Source organism: Passer montanus, unplaced genomic scaffold, assembly GCF_014805655.1.
Source record: "Passer montanus isolate IOZ18808 unplaced genomic scaffold, ASM1480565v1 scaffold24, whole genome shotgun sequence".
In the NCBI taxonomy this organism is placed as follows: Eukaryota; Metazoa; Chordata; class Aves; order Passeriformes; family Passeridae; genus Passer; species Passer montanus.
The window spans coordinates 4,316,499-4,332,179 of record NW_024367037.1 but is presented as its reverse complement, the minus strand read 5'-3'; the positions used below and the strand labels follow the sequence as shown (position 1 = coordinate 4,332,179).

The 15,681-nt window shown below is 41.0% G+C and overlaps 1 protein-coding gene across 1 annotated transcript in view; it reads right to left on the bottom strand.

Moving 5' to 3' along the window:
- Positions 1-709: 709 nt before the first annotated feature.
- GABBR2 (gamma-aminobutyric acid type B receptor subunit 2) overlaps positions 710-15,681 on the bottom strand; it is a 458,985-nt gene continuing 444,013 nt past the window's right edge. Inside the window, exons 18-19 of the mRNA XM_039711173.1 lie at positions 10,129-10,246; positions 710-3,205 (exon numbers count right to left, since the gene is read on the bottom strand). Coding sequence (XP_039567107.1) covers positions 3,040-3,205; positions 10,129-10,246 — 284 coding nt within the window. The 3' untranslated portion in view covers positions 710-3,039. The remainder of the gene's footprint in view (positions 3,206-10,128; positions 10,247-15,681) is intronic.

Below are 15,681 nucleotides of genomic sequence, written 5' to 3'. Positions count from 1 at the left end.
ATTCCCACATCTTGGGCTTTATGACATTTTGTGCTGGCTTGAAGCTGCTCCCCTGTTGAAAAGCAAACAACACAAAATGCACTTTCCTCTCACTTTCTCATTGCCCGACATTCCCACCCTCCTCCTGTTCTGCCATGCAGAAGAACCTGCTTTGAGACACAAATCCCACCACATGCACAAAACTAGATGGAGAGGCTTAGTGTTTGCCTTCATGCAGCAATTGGTGTTTATTCTCAGAAACTTCTCATTTGTTGATGCAGAGATTTTACTATTGAGCTGGAACATTGGCTCAACTTCAATAACTTGTGTGAAATAGTAAAATATCTCTTTTTCTTCTGAATTCACATTCACTGTGGGGCAAGAGAGAACAGTGTGTGGGCTATGTGTGGTTTGGATAGAAATGTTCAGTACGTGTTTTGATTATTTTCCCTTTTGAAAAAGGTCTTAGACTTCACTCTTGAGTACTGCAGTAATTGTATTTCAGGGCAGAGGCTCATCTACCTATTATCTCCAAATGCAACCTCTTCTACAACGAGGATGTGTATTTTTATTACGTATTACATTTTTATTAAAATGTAGGGTTGTAATAGGATTCCTCTTTCTCCAAGGAGGCTTTTATGTACATCTATATTTATATATATATACACACACACACCCTCATCAAAAATGATTTTGCAATGGGGGAAAGAGGGCATTGAGTCCAAAAAGCTAAGTTTTATATATTTTATTCATAAAAACAGATTTGCAACAATTTATTAAAAATTGATCTCATGCAGTATAAGGTTATACAAGAAATTCTTCATTTACATTTTATTCTGGCAGTTCCAGTCTAGTTTAAAGCATTTGTGCACTAACATCATTGGAAAATGCCATTGGGGCACAGCCTCTTCATAAATTTACAGTACATTTTTGCTGCAGTATAAAAGAACAGAAACATTAAATAGCTATATTCACTTGGTTGGTCTTGTTATCTGCAGTAAAGTAAAAAAAATGTTATGGGAGAAACTACCGTATCATTGAGACAAAGAATGTACTGCATGGTTTAAACCTAATAAACGTCACACAGTCAGTATTCACGAAGTTACAGACACACACACACACACACACACTCACCTCCAATGGTCCGATACTTCTGAATTATTTTTTTTTCCTGCTAAGTTGGAATAATATTTCTACAGAGATCTTTGTGTATACATTATATACAATATCATAATTTTCTCTTTTTAAAAATTAACATTCCTTTTAAAATAAACCAGGCCCTGATGATATTAATAAAGCAAGAGAATACTGTCAACACACATTGAGTGACGACGTCAGTGTTTAGTGCTTAAACAGAGTAATGAGTTCTAGTTTATCTGTGTTTATACTTACATGGTTTTTTTGTTCTAAAAGCTACAGATATTTCCACAACCTCTCTTACTGTATGTGCCAAGTGAAATATTTTGTGATGCTCCTGATTGTAAGATTCAGATACATATTCATGTTGGTTTTGGCCACTATGAGGTGTGTTTATTTTTAATGGAGATTTATGCTAGCTTGTCAAAGCTGCAGTTAAATCCCTCAGCTAAGGAACCCCTTCAGCTGTGCTTCAGTCATTGCTGATTTGTAAACCTTTGTACGAACATCATTCCAAAGGTTTGGTCTGAGGGGCACAAGTGTTGATTAAAGGAAACTGAGAGCCCAGAGGGTGCTTCATGTGGTATTTTTTTTACCCTACTTTTAGCAAACAGCCCTGGCAGTGGGAGGATTCATTTCCAGTCCCTTAGAAAAAGAAGCTGCATGTGTGTCTCACCTGTGCCTGAGGGTTTGGCTCCAGAGTTGGTCCAGACGGTACACCAATATCGTTCCTCCTAATTACTTTGGTTCAGGGAAAGGAGCTAAAGTATAAACTCCACTGTTTTTTCACAGTCCTTTCAGGAGTCAGGTAAAATATTCTATTGGTAGATTTGATTTGTCCTCTCCTATCCACTACAACTGTCACACGTACGCAGGTACAAAGCAAACATAGTGTATATTCACATCTATGTGCCCTGCAGGCTTTGCCCGCAGCAGCAAAGTGCTGTGCCCTAATCCCTCCCCCCCCAAGTCCACTCAATTAATTTTATTGTAATTATGTGTGACACAATTCAAACAAACTAGGAAAAACAATTCATTCTGTGGCATTGAGACTTTACTGCCCATCTGTCCTCAGTTTCCTGAGTTATCAGCCCTAGGACTTTTTCAGACAGTTTAGTGTGTTATGGTTGGTGGTGTTTATACTGAAATAGGTGCAGAAACTTTGCTAGAAATGAAGCTGCAGATTGTCAGCAGTCACTATCATCACCCTGGAGAAGGATGAAGTGCTCTGCTTGCAGTCAGCAGCTCTCCAGCTGGTGGCAACTCAGAGCTGGAGCTTCAGGCTCTGCTTGGGTTGCACATACAGCTGCAAGGTAAAGGTGACTCTGCTCACACAGCACAGCAGAGTCTCAATGACACCCGAGGAATCATTTCTCACAATTCTTCTCTCCTACTAAACATCATCCCTGAAATGAAAAAAAGTAAGACTAACCAGTGCAGAATGTTTCCAGCAATTTAACACAACTCTTGTAAAAATGAGTGTATCTATTCCAACATGGTATAGCTCGACCACTACATTTTCCTTACATGGATACAGTAGAATTGCATGTTCTCAACAGCCACGTAAAGCTCAGTGACATTTGAGTGGTTTTTTGTTTGTTTTTTTTTTCCCCTAGTGTCTTTTTTGCAAGATCCATATATCCCAGCATCCTTGTTGCTAGTAGAAATTTTGGAAGAAACATTTTTCAGTGACTTCTAGGTGAAGAAATAAAAACTCCATGAATAAGGCTACAGATCAAACTCTTTGTGTCCTCCTTTGCTTTTTCACATGAGTTACATGGGCACTCCTGTGACGAGGGCCTCAGCAGAAGTTCCTCTGCTCTAAGAGCCAATGTTACATGTTTGTAGCAGAGTTCTAGGTCAGATGTTTAGTCCAGTCTTTGAGTACTTAAAAGCAGTTCAGGAAGCACTGATCTTGCCCTCCTACAGCCCCGAAACCATCACTCGGAAGGAGGGTGGCACGTGTCTGTGCCGAGGACTGGCACTGGGGCTTACACACGGGCTGGCACAGCTGGCATCAACTCCTCCTATGGACGGCAGGTAGGCGTGATGAAGGATGGGCAGCTGCAAGGACAGCCGGCGCTGTATGCTGCGGGAGAGACAGGGAGAGGAGCGTTAGCCAAGGGGCACATGGAGCACACCACATGGCTGCTGTGTTCCCAGGCTGCTGCGAGTGTGTCCTCTGTGCCTGCCACTCTGACCAACAGGGTTAACGCCAGGAGCATCGCACTTGCTGATGCTGAACTGTGCCACCATGATGCTGTTTTCCCCTTGGCGAATTTTTCTGACAGGTTGGACACGACAAAGGAAACTAAGTGTGCTTTCTCAGCATGCCACAACCTCCTGAAATTCCCAGCCACATTCAGGTTAATTGTTAGACTGCTGACACCAAGAAAAGGAAACCTTAAGTTTGCAAAGAGGGTGTATGGCTTGGTGACCCCCCACCCCCTGCCTGCAGAGCCCCATCCAACAATGCATGAGGTCACAGACTGAGTTTCAAGCCACGCACCACTTAGCGCAAGGATGTCAGTTCTAAGCATGGCATTTCTGCAACTTCAGCTAAAGCAAACAAAGGTGCATGGCAAAAGGGATTTGGGACTGATGGCTTTTTCCTCTTTTAAGTAGCTCCTCTTTAAAGTTTGGGTCTGTGCTTTTGAGGTGATAGATGCTTTTGAGTTCTGTCAGTCAGTGCTATGGGACTGAGGAGTTGGCACCCTAAAAGCAGTCCTGCCCAACACCCATACTAAAATTCAGTGTTCCAGAACCCAACATTCTGTATCTATTTTTCCAAGTGGATTGACATAATGACAATGGGCATAATTTTTTTTTAAAGAATACTAAATCATTCTCACAGGTCTAACTAAGCCCTTTCCTTGGAGAGGATGGTGCCATGAGAAAAGGGCTCTGCTACTCCTGTGCTGTGGATATACTAGCACCTTTCACAAAATCAAAATCCTGTTAGGGTTTGCTGGTGTAAAAGATGTTTTCAGTCATTTTATCATCAGGATGGCTTTGTATTTGAAGACATTTCCCCCTTGAAACACAGAGGCACTTTCTAAAGAGAAGAGAGATGTCAAAGTGACTGAGCTGAACTTTGGATTTCAGAACAAAAATGCCCATAGAAAGCATTGTACCATTATAATAGAGTTTTAAATTTATGTTTGCCTGTTATCTGATATAATGTCAGTGTATAGAAAGGCCTTTATAAGCGGTGTTTCTTTGAAAGCTAACCTTTGGACAGCCTTTTTGATTCAAATTACATTTAATTGCTTTTTTGCTTTGTGTTAGGTAGCAAAGACAAATACTAAGGCATCCATTGCACTGCTTGGGGACCAAGCAGTATAGCTTTTGAATTCAAACAGAAAGAAATGTAGTGTTCTCCTTATTAGTTTCTTCACTACAAACTTCAGCTTGTTTATACAGAGGTGCAGTAGAAGTAGCTGTTGTCTGCCTACCCAGGAAACTTTCTCATTGTTTGTCCCCCTCAAACTCCTTTCTAAAGTTTCACACAATGTTATCCCTCACTGATGATCATTCTAGTGCTGTCAGTGCATTCCTGAAACTAAACAAAACCCATTCATTGTTATTTTGCTACTGTGCTTGGCTCTTCCTAGTGCTATCAATGAAGTCATGCCTTGTTCCCAAGGAGTGCAGAGGGGGCATGGCTTGATGTTTCCCTGTGCTGAATCCTTATGAGCCTGATGCTGTGGATTGTCATTCTGTCTCTTGTTGAGGGGTCAGATGCAGAATTGCCTGCACTTATTTTCCCACAGTGGAAATGCTTACTTTGTTCAACTGTTATAGACTTCTCATTAAAGGGCTTTTTGAAGCTACTCCAAGAGAATCCAGTTGCATAATCAAGTGAATAGGATTTTTTTTCGTCCATTTCAGTGTTAGCCATACCATGGACAAAGCATGTTTATTTAGCTATGCCAACCGTGGCTGCAGTGGGTGGCAAATTTTGCTTTAACTGTACTTAAAAGTTTACTTTCACTTGAAAACTTGGTTCCTGGAATTGGGGCAGAGAACTGTAGCCTAGAGACTTGTACACAATCAAGATTGTAGACAAAACTCCTAGAGTGAAACACGAAACAAAACGAGTAGCAAAATCCAAACAAACATGGTATTTTCGCCTGAAGTGAAAGTAAATTTTGTGCCTTGTCTCACTCTTTTTAGGTTTTTGCCCCCAATATCAGTGATTTTCCTTTCTTCCACTCCTGCCAAATTTTGCCAATGCTTTGGGGGGAACCCTTGGTATCAATACAGGCTGGAGGATGAAGGGATTGAGAGCAGTCCTGCCAAGAGAAAGCTGGGGGTGATGGCGGATGAAAAGTGGACATGGCCCAGCAATGTGCACTTGCAGCCCAGAAAGTTAATCACAGCCTGGGCTGCATCAAAAGCAGTGTGGCCAGCAGTATGAGGGAAGTGATGCTGCCCCTCTGCTCTGCTCTAGTGAGACCCCACCTGGAATATCAGCTCTTCTCATAAGAAGAATGTGGTCCTGCAGGAGCAAATGCAGAGGAAGGCCACAATGAAAATCAGAGGGCTGGGGGATGTCTTCCATGAAAACAGGCTGAGAGAAATGGTCTTTTTCATCTTGGAGAAGAGAAAGCTCCAGGGAAGCCTTAAACTGCCTTCTGGTACCTAAAGGGGGCTTACAAGAAAGCTGGAGAGGGACTTTTTACAAGGGCATGGAGTGAGAGGATGCTGTGTGAGGTTTTAAACAAAAGAGGATAGATTTAGACTGCATAAAAGTAACAAATTTTTATGATGAGTGTGGTGAAACACTTCAACAGGTGGCTCAGACACCCCATCCCCAGAGACATTCAACGCCAAGCTTGATGGGGATTTGAACAACCTGATCTACTTGAAGCTGTCTCTGCTCATTGCAGGCGGATTGGACTGGCTGACCCTTAAAGATCCCTTCCAGACCATTATATGAATGGAATTTCTTTCAAGTTGTCCACACTATACAGATATGTATGTGAAAGCACATATATGGTCAAGTATTTTGGAGAGATAATGGTTGGTAATAGTGGGTCTAGAATCACAGGCAACCACTGAAGGAGATGAAAAGCAAAGATGATTCCACACACAGAGCACCCACTCATCAGGTTCTGTGTGAGGGCAAGTGTCCTCAGCTCTGTACCTAATTCCCTAAAAATACCATTTATTAGGGAAATATAAAATCAGGTAAAATATTGACTTCCAGTGTCAATGCAGGAGCACAATGCAGTGCAGATGGGAATGCACAATACCACAAGCGGGGCCAAGGCATTTGAAATATTTTTTGGTTTTGCCATAGAAAATCACTAATAAGATCCATTGGTAAGTGGGGGGACTAAAACAAATTTCTGCAACAGTCAAACACCTGAAGTTCTGTGGGAGTGTGTAAACTGTGTCTAATCACTCAGGGATTATTTCAGTTAATTCTGCAGAACATTAATGTTGATTTTTAGCAAATGCAGGGAAGCTGGAGAAGCTCTAAAACACTACAGTAAAGCAAGATGTTCTACTAGTAAGTGAACTAACTGTTCTGAATCCACCTTATTTTAATGACACATTTGAGTAAGATCATAGATAGATAGATCATAGACAAACCATTCTCAGTGAATAAACCAAGTAACAAAGGCCTGTTCGTGCTGAGGCATATACATGGCTGCAATGCAATAATCCAGTCACAACCAACTTTTTTGAATGAGAATTTTTTGTTACTTAAATTAACATAACTGGCTCCAGTTATGCTTTGAAGTTATGCTTTGAAGGTTACAAAAAAACCCTGCATATAGAAATAGTCTATTAAGATGGCAAGTTTTAGTGGGGTCCCGCAGAAATCTGTAATCACCTCTACTTAGAGATCTGGAAGACTGTTACATATCGCTGCTTTTAAAATGAGAATGGAATAAATTCTAATGGTGCCAAAAACGAATGACCTGCTAGTTGTAGGTCACTGGTGAGAAGGGACAATGTGCAGGAATGAAGTGCACAGATGGATGTCTTTAAGGGTCACAGAAGAAAAACCACTGAACATGGCCATCATGCAGACAAGCTGACTGATGTGATCTTTAGATAAGCAGGACTGCCCATCGGGAAATATGCATAGTTTGGTGCTCATTAAAGCAGATGACTTTGCCTGAGAGACAACTCATCCTACAGGGAAAATAATTATATTTATTTTAAACTGGTTCAGACTGCTCTCTGGACCTGAGAGGAGCTGGCATGGTACAGTGTCTATTCACACAGCTAACATCCCCCAGCATTGTTGCTGAGCTTTACCTGGGAGCGTATAAACTGGTACAGCTGTGCTGGGGAGTATGCTAAAAAATGGGAAATCAAAGTGCAGGACTTGTGCCTCTGCACTGGCACTGCTTTGCTTGCTATAGGAGGTGTTAATTTATACTGTGTAGACAGTGTAAACAGGAAAGAAAGCAGTCAGCACACACTTTTTGCTCCTCTTATCTGATGGTCGACTAGGTATGGAAAATTTTACATGGCAGTATGGAAAATCTGCTGGGTCCTGCCCAGCAGGATCTGCCAAGGGAACTGAGATTCGTCTATATTCATGCTCTAAGGCTGCTTTACAGTCATACAGACTGCACTTTCCTTAGGTGCAGGGTTCTAAATATGAGACAAGCACAAATTTTTTTTTCTACATTCTGATTGAGACAGTGTAAACATCACCCCATCAACAAATGTGAAACAACTTCCTGCACTACTGCCTGAGGTGTGTGTGTATACTGTTGTGCCTTTGCTTTGTGCACAACTGTAGAATAAGTGATCTTACAATGAGTCAAATGTAGCATTAATGGTGAGAAGAAATGAAAAAATCCAAAATCATCTCCTTTCTGGACTCTATAAGAGTCCTACTTTCTACTTTCCTACTAGAAGATGCCAGTTCTCATGAGTACTGACAAGCACAGGAAGCTAGGATGATTTCCGCCCCCCCCCCAACAGCTATTAAAGAGTTAAAACAGCAAGAAAATTATTGTCTTGACATCCTCCTTTCACAGGTTTATGACCAAGAGGAAATATTTTTCAGACTAATTTTCCTTGAGATTTGTGTTCTTGAATAAGAAATAAGTTTCTCAGACTATGTGACTACCTATCAGATAGCCTATGTATGAAGTGAAATGAGAAAGACAGAAACTACAGCTTGCTTTGAACTCCTTTTTTTTTTTCTTCCCAAAAATTATACATTTAGCAACCATTAAATGACAGAAGTGCTGCCAGACAAGTTGAAAAACAATCCCAGAGGTGCAGAAGGATATCTTAAAGAGTAGAAATTTTGGAGAGAGGCAATCTCTTGTCAAAAAGAGGCAAGTCCTGAGGACAGCTATACTTCTCTTTGGCAGATCCACTGTGTCTGGGCAGTGTGGCTCTGGTGCCAAAGTGCCAACTTGTTCTCAGGGGGGAGATTGGCCCTTGGACCTGGCACAGTCACAGCTGTGCAAGTGTTGAATGACACTGTTTAGATTTAGCAGGATTTTATTAATTGCTTTCCATAAATGTCAGAAATTGTTCAGATTTGTACTGATCCACTCTCCAGAACCTTTAGGAAATCTCAGTCTTCTCATCAGTTATCACTAGCCTAGAGGAAGTTCTGTCACCACCAAATATTTTTCTTTTTCTTTGTCTATATTAAATCTGTATTGAGACAATTGGATTATCTGAGTGTCTGTGTTTTTCTTAGCATCTTCCTTAATGTAAGTGGGACACGTGTGGATGAGGCTGAATTCACACTACATTATTTCTGACAAATGGTGCTGAAAAAAACCCATGCCTTTAACAGCTATGCATTAAAGCATTCTGCTGACCCCGTGAAGTCAGGAGATCTCTCTCAGCAAGAGACCTGCTTTTGTGAAATTACAAGATATTACTGTGGGATTTCTTTTTGGTGCATATGTGTGTTGAATTAGCTTCTTTGCAGGTTTGGGTTGGATTTTTTCTTTGAGTGCAAGGACAGATTTAGAAATCCACGTGTTTTCCTGCTCCAGGTACTACAAGACAGGAGCTACTATCGACAATCAGGGTTACTCTTGCTGATGTAATGTGACTCATTCTAATAATTTGTTTAATTTATTCTGTTTTTAAATAAGCTTTTAAATTGCCCAGGAGTCTGACAGCTATTAGCTCAGACACTGGTGAAGTGATGCTCGTGTAACCAGGCTGCCACAGGGAAGCGGCTGATCCGGGCACACACGAGAGCGGCGCTTCCCTGAGCTCCTGCCCATGGCAGGTCCTGCTCAGCTCGTGGAGGGGAGGACACGTGTTTATTGTGTAGGATTCTAGAGAGAAATCTGACACCAGAAGACTCTTTCCACTCTGAAAATCTAGCCAGTGTTTTGTGCCATCCTCTCCTTGTAGCTGCAGCATTGTTTCTAAGGGAAACTACTTAGTGCGGGCTTTCCTGTGCCAAAACTCAGGTCCAGCTGCTATGGCAACGCTGAAAAGCCCTCAGGACATTTTTTATTTCTCATCTAGCTAAAGAATGTAAAAGAACAAAATGTCTACGTACACTATGAACCCCTCTGGCTGGTGTGTGGAAGGACTTGGACTTTTGACAAGAGTCAGATGACATTTGTGCACATAGGAACATGCTCTTCTCTCCTCCATACACTTTGGTCACAGCTAATCCTGTAGCTCTCTACAGAAACTTTGGACATCATGCTATAGATATTTCCAGCAAGAGAAAAGAAGCATATTGATTTGTCTTTGGGGCACCTGAGGATCTAAAGCCCCTGATGTCCTTTCAGTTTCTCGGGGTGGTGAGCTGGTGGCAGGGAGGCAGGGAGGCACAGTACAACATTGCTGCCTGCTGGTGCTTCAGGAGGTGCCATTCACATTCACCAGCTGTTGATGTTTCAGGCTCTCTCTGTAGCCTGGGATGGCTGAAAGGGGGTTACAATGAAGGTCTTTCCATAGCAAAACATGCATGGAAGGGAAATACAGGCTTTGATGAAATGTAATAATTTAAATTAACATCTTGTCAGTAAGGTAATGATGTATACTTACTGTTCTGGAGAGTTGATGTCTTCTACGGGCTCTTTGCTTGTTCTGGAAGGGTCTGATGAGCCCCACTGTGCTGGTGGATTTTGATCAAGATGATTTTTCAAAATGGCTTTCTCACCATCTGGATGGACAACACATTCAATTTTACTTTACGGTCACCATTTAAAAACAGTTTCATTTTAACTTTTTTCCAGATATCCATAATGCCACAAAGAAAACTCATACTACCTATATTCTAGCATAGTCTCAAGTTTTGCTGTGAGAATTTGGTACTTCTCTGTTTTGGATGATGTGTTCCTCCATAGGAACCATCATGAAGAAATAGAAAAGTGACAAAATGATATCATGTTCTCTCATCTAGTCTGGGCTATGTGAAAAAAATGCAACTATACTGTTCTTGCAGTTAGAAATTGTAACCTTTTCATAAACCCTCCTTCTTAAGAGTTTTCCTAGAAAAACTATAATTTCATTGATGCATAAACCCTTGATATTCTTACGATCACAGAGGAAATTAAGTGCTGTCATTTGCCTATCTGGTACTGCCATAATTTTCAGCATGGAAACATGATTCACATCAGTTGCACTGGTCCATAGGCTGTCTGCAGCAAGGACACCTAATGATGTCATGACACTTTTTTTCTTTCTGCATAGTGATAACAAAACAGATCATAATTCTTCTTTCCCCTGGGTGTCCTGAGTGTCCCTGGCTAGCTGTGCTGAAGCCCATGGCATCATTCCCCCTGAGAAACACGGGCAAACACAGCCATTTTAAGATCCTTTCTGCTCCTGCCTGCTTTTTCAAAGTCTCTTTCTCTGGTAAGCCAAATAAAATCACACGGAAAGCATCTGAATAATGAGGGCAGTTCACAGTTTTCATAAATAATTACAGAGAGCTCCAAATCCATCACCAGCAGTTGTTTGCCACACAAACAGAGAAGCAGTGATTGCCGCAGGCATTGAGGCAGCATGGAAGAGGAGTCTGAAGTAAATTCTTGAAGAGGGTACTGGAGGATTTGAACATAAAAGTGGGTACGAAGGGGAAAAGCAGGAAAAGTGTGAAGAAAAAAGGAAAATGGCATGAAAAGGCTGGTACATTTTGAAGGGTTAAGCTGCTTTTCTGTTGTATTCATGTTCTGAAGCCCCAAATAACGCTCAGCTCCCAGCATGCTAGGAATATATATGCTGTCAACAGGCACTGGGGGGACAAAACAAGCAGCAGAAACACAAAGTGAGGAAAGAAGCTGGAAGCATAAATGTTTTGAGGGCAAACTCCAACATTTATAATTGCCCTCCCAGCCAGGTCATCCCTGGCACTATTTGATAGCATTCACTTCCTGCTGTGAAAAACCTAACAACCAAGTAGCAGCCAAGTGTGTAGGTGAGGAGGCAACAATGTGCAGACATAGGATCACTACAGCTCAGAAGAGGAGACAGGATTTTTCACTGATATTGCATTGAAGAGAAGAATCTGGGTGAGAAAGGAGAAGCTGCTTCAGTTGGGGCAAGAAAATGTCAGTAGAAGAGAGCTAAGGAATTCAGTTGTAGCAAGAAGAGTGTTTAAAGTTAAGAGATGGCAGGATTCACTGATGGTTTAGATGTGAAAGGAGTACAGCAAAGAGTCAAATCTGACAGTGGTTAAGATAAGCAGTGAGGTTTATCATCTTGGGACAGCCTGAAGTTTGCTGGTGTGGCATTTGCTGTCACAAGAGTTTTTATTTTCTGTACATTGCATTTCTTTGCATATCAAGTTTGACATTTGCATAAAAGTCTTGTGATGTCTCTAAACAGACATGTAGAAAAGAACACTTTTTACTTCCGTGATTAAAACCAACATTCAATCCTGAGCTGATCTAAGCTGACAATGGAAACTGCTGACTTTTTGATATAGACCAAAGTAAAAATTTGATTAACCCTTGTAATTAGGGATGGAAAAGCTTTAAATTAAATTATTTTAGGGTTCCAACTCCTTTTGCTAAGATAAGGAATTTAACATTTTTAAAAGCCACTAAATAAATAATTATTCATCAAATGATTGGAAAATGCAGCTGTGGCTGTTTGGGAGTGTGTTATTTAATAGGATAATCTGTGTTGCACACACTAAAGGAGTTTCATGCACTTTCAGATGTGCTGTGAGAGAGAAAGAGAAGGAGGTGGTCCTTGTCAAAAAGGTGGGGGATTTAGTTTAGAGTAGAGCAGAAATCATATATTCTCTTCCTACTCACCTCTCAACACCAACTGCCCATATATCACCGTGTGTTATTCTTAATAGACTCTTTTCTACCACTCTTGCAGATGACTTGCCCTTAGTGCACTGAATAAATTTCTGCATACAGGGCTACCAAATGCAAATTTTGTATTAGGTACAAAATTGTATATGTATATGTATTAAATACAGAAAAAACACAGACATTTTTTTCCTTTTTTCATTTGCTTCTTTCAAAATTCAAAAAACAAAAAAGGTAATTCTTATTTGTTAAGCATTTTGGGACAGGAGTTGCTAGTTTTTATTTTGCAGCTATGGAAACTAGAATATCTTTATTTTTCATTTACCTTTCATTTAAATAATGAAGAGCAAGTTTCTCACTTAGTCATATGCTTCTGGGAGCTAGAGCTTAAAGAAAAAACACTATTGCCATATGCATTTTGAAAATTTAAGGGTTTAGAAAACTAGTTTTATATACATGACCAGCTGAAAGTAGTGGTAAACATTTGATTTCCCAGTTTCCCCTGGAAAATGTGTTTTTGATACTTCCCCATCCTCTCTCTTCCTCTGTCCAATAAGTATGCTGGTTGGAAAATGTCCTTCATTCTCAGGGCACTGTGTGCCACTGCAGATTCTACCCAGTAAGTTGCACCTGAATTATGTAACTACCTTTTAAATTGAAATTACATTAGCCAGGAGCACCTTCTAAATAATTTTCACCTTTGTAGACCTCAAACCGGAACTCAGAAGTCTGGATAAGTGATGCCTGAGCACTTTCCATTCAGAAAGCTGTCGGGAAAAAAGACAAATACATCTCAAGAGCCTCACAGAGCGCTCGGCAATGCGCTCATTATAAAACAAAGCTTGCTGCCAGTGGTTGGTGAGAGCCAGAAGGCTTTAGCTTGGGACCTTTGTCTACCTGTAGCAAAAAACCAGCTTCCATTTACAAAGCTCTGAGCTGCAAGAGCACACCTGATGCAGGCTGCCAAGGGGCTCGGTGAGGAGGTCACTGCTCCCAGCTGCTCTCCTCTCCCTCTGCCATGGGCGACCTGTAATCACTCTGCAAACTCTGCTGCCAAAATTACCTGGGCAGGCTTAAATGTGCCATGCATATTAACAACCCTCATTCAGCTGCAGGCAGAATGCACCAGGTGACTGATGATCCTTCAATTCCTTGCAAGAGTTTAGAAAACATATTTTTTTTAACTAGGTGCTTGTTTGGTTGATGTTTGTACACTGCAGCTTTATTGAACATCTTCATCATTACGCTTTAGTGGCAATATTCCTCTGATGGCTTAGAACTGGATGACAGAACTGCTCTTCAACATCTTTCAATTCTCCTAATGTTTCTCTCTGCTAGAAAACATATATTATACTCCACAAAGAAGCAAGTGTGGTTTAAGAAGGACTTACAAGATCTGGCAGAGATTGCTGATTTACTAAAGAGCTCAGGAAACTTTAAAACTAGGGGCAGATTTTGAAAACCTGCTGTAATTTTTCAGTTCTGTTGTTTGGACAGTGAAACATGATTAGCCAGTCTTTGTTTTTCATGTAAATACGGTGCTAAGAAAGTAAACTGAAAGGAAAAATTAAAACGATCACATTGTCTCCTGGTAATCAGCAAAAAGTTCTCTGAAGTAAGCACACTGCATTGGCAATCTAAATCACAGCTTCTCATAGTTGTGTTTTGAGAGGAAGATTTTTTAAAAAGAAAAGAGAGCAAGATTCTGCTCTTTATACTACTTTAAATCAGAAGAAATTTCCCTTACTACAGATTCATTCCTGTGCAAGAAAGGGCAGGTACTGAACCTCTGATAGGTTGGTCTCCCTGTTGAAACAGAAACAAGCTCCAATTTCAGGATTGAATCCATTTGTTAGGCTTCATAGAAACTAGCATACATGTCTCTATATATCTCTATAAAGAAAGGAACTACATCCTTGCTTCAAAACGGCATCTCCCTCTAAAAGAGTTATTTCTGAAAGCCCTTACCTTTGAATCTCTTTTTCAGTCTCAACCTTATTGCTTGAATTGCATGAACTTCATAGAAGTAATACTTCCCCCATCTATCACAGATGAACTCTGTTTTGCTTTGCATTTGTGAGCAACATGCCTTTGAAATCTGTTTTTCTTTGAGCTGCTTTTACATGGGGAAAAACTAACACCAGGAAACATCGGAGTGGGGTGACAAGTGACAGTATGTAGGCAACTCTGACATGTAAATGAATGCTCCCAGCCCATTTACAGCAATGAGTAAAGATTGCTTTCTGGCTTAAAACAGACAAGGTTTTCTGAGCAAGGAAGGGCACCTGCAGAGAGAGAACCTGCAAAAAGGGTTTGCTCATAACAGGGGACTGTGGCAAGGCTGTCTCTTGCTTCTTCTGTACATCCCACAGAATGGCTGTCTCTCCTTAATTTCCCTAATATGCTAGTCTGAAATGTACTGGCCAAGATAGAAATAGAGGGACATTCTTCTGCAGGATTTCTTCTGAGCTTTGCTTTATATGAAACTATTTTGATCCATGATTTTGTGAATTACATCACATGGAAATAATTTCATGTATAAAAATGTCAAAAAGAAGTCAAGCAGAATAAGATAGTAAGATGCTAAGTGTAGCAAAATTTTCTAGCACCCTCGCCCCCTTCCTTTACAAAGCATCACAGTTGAGGCACTTGTCCTCCTTTTTCCAAATGTCAGCCTGGCAATCACAACCGTGCCTCCAAGCCTGACTCTTCTTGCTGAATGGTTCTGTCTGGTGCAGAGATGGCCTGAGCCAAGTATCAGCCTCCCCCACACCCCATCCCTGCCTCAAACCCAGGCTATAATGTGGCTCTGCCACTCCAGCAAGGCCACCAGATCCCACAAATGCCAAGGGAGAAGTTAATGTTGCACTGTGCATAGAGCTGAGGTCACTAGCAGGCACAGAGACTCAAATTCATCTGAGGAAATGAAGTTAAGGGGATGCCCTTTTAAATCCAGCATCTGAAGTTTCAGAGCCATAGTTCATGGAGCATGCTAAAAACTGCTTGACCACACAAAGCTGTATAGCAGTGCAGCTAAAAAGCCTGCATTAAAAGAAAGAAATCAAGCCATAAACCACAAATCACATTTTCCTAATTGCTTTTCTTACATAGCCAATTGCTGTAGATGTCTCAGGGACATCATACATTTGTGAACAAGAGTTGAGTGTCTCAGGTAATATCTCTCTTTAAATGAGATGTACTGAAATGTGCTGTAAGGAAGGAGTCCCTGCGCCAGCAAAGAGCTCCTGGGATACACCAGGAGCTGTTGCTGTTAACAGCTAACCAGGAATCCCAAAGTTATGAAATGCTGCCTGAGGTCAGGCACATATAG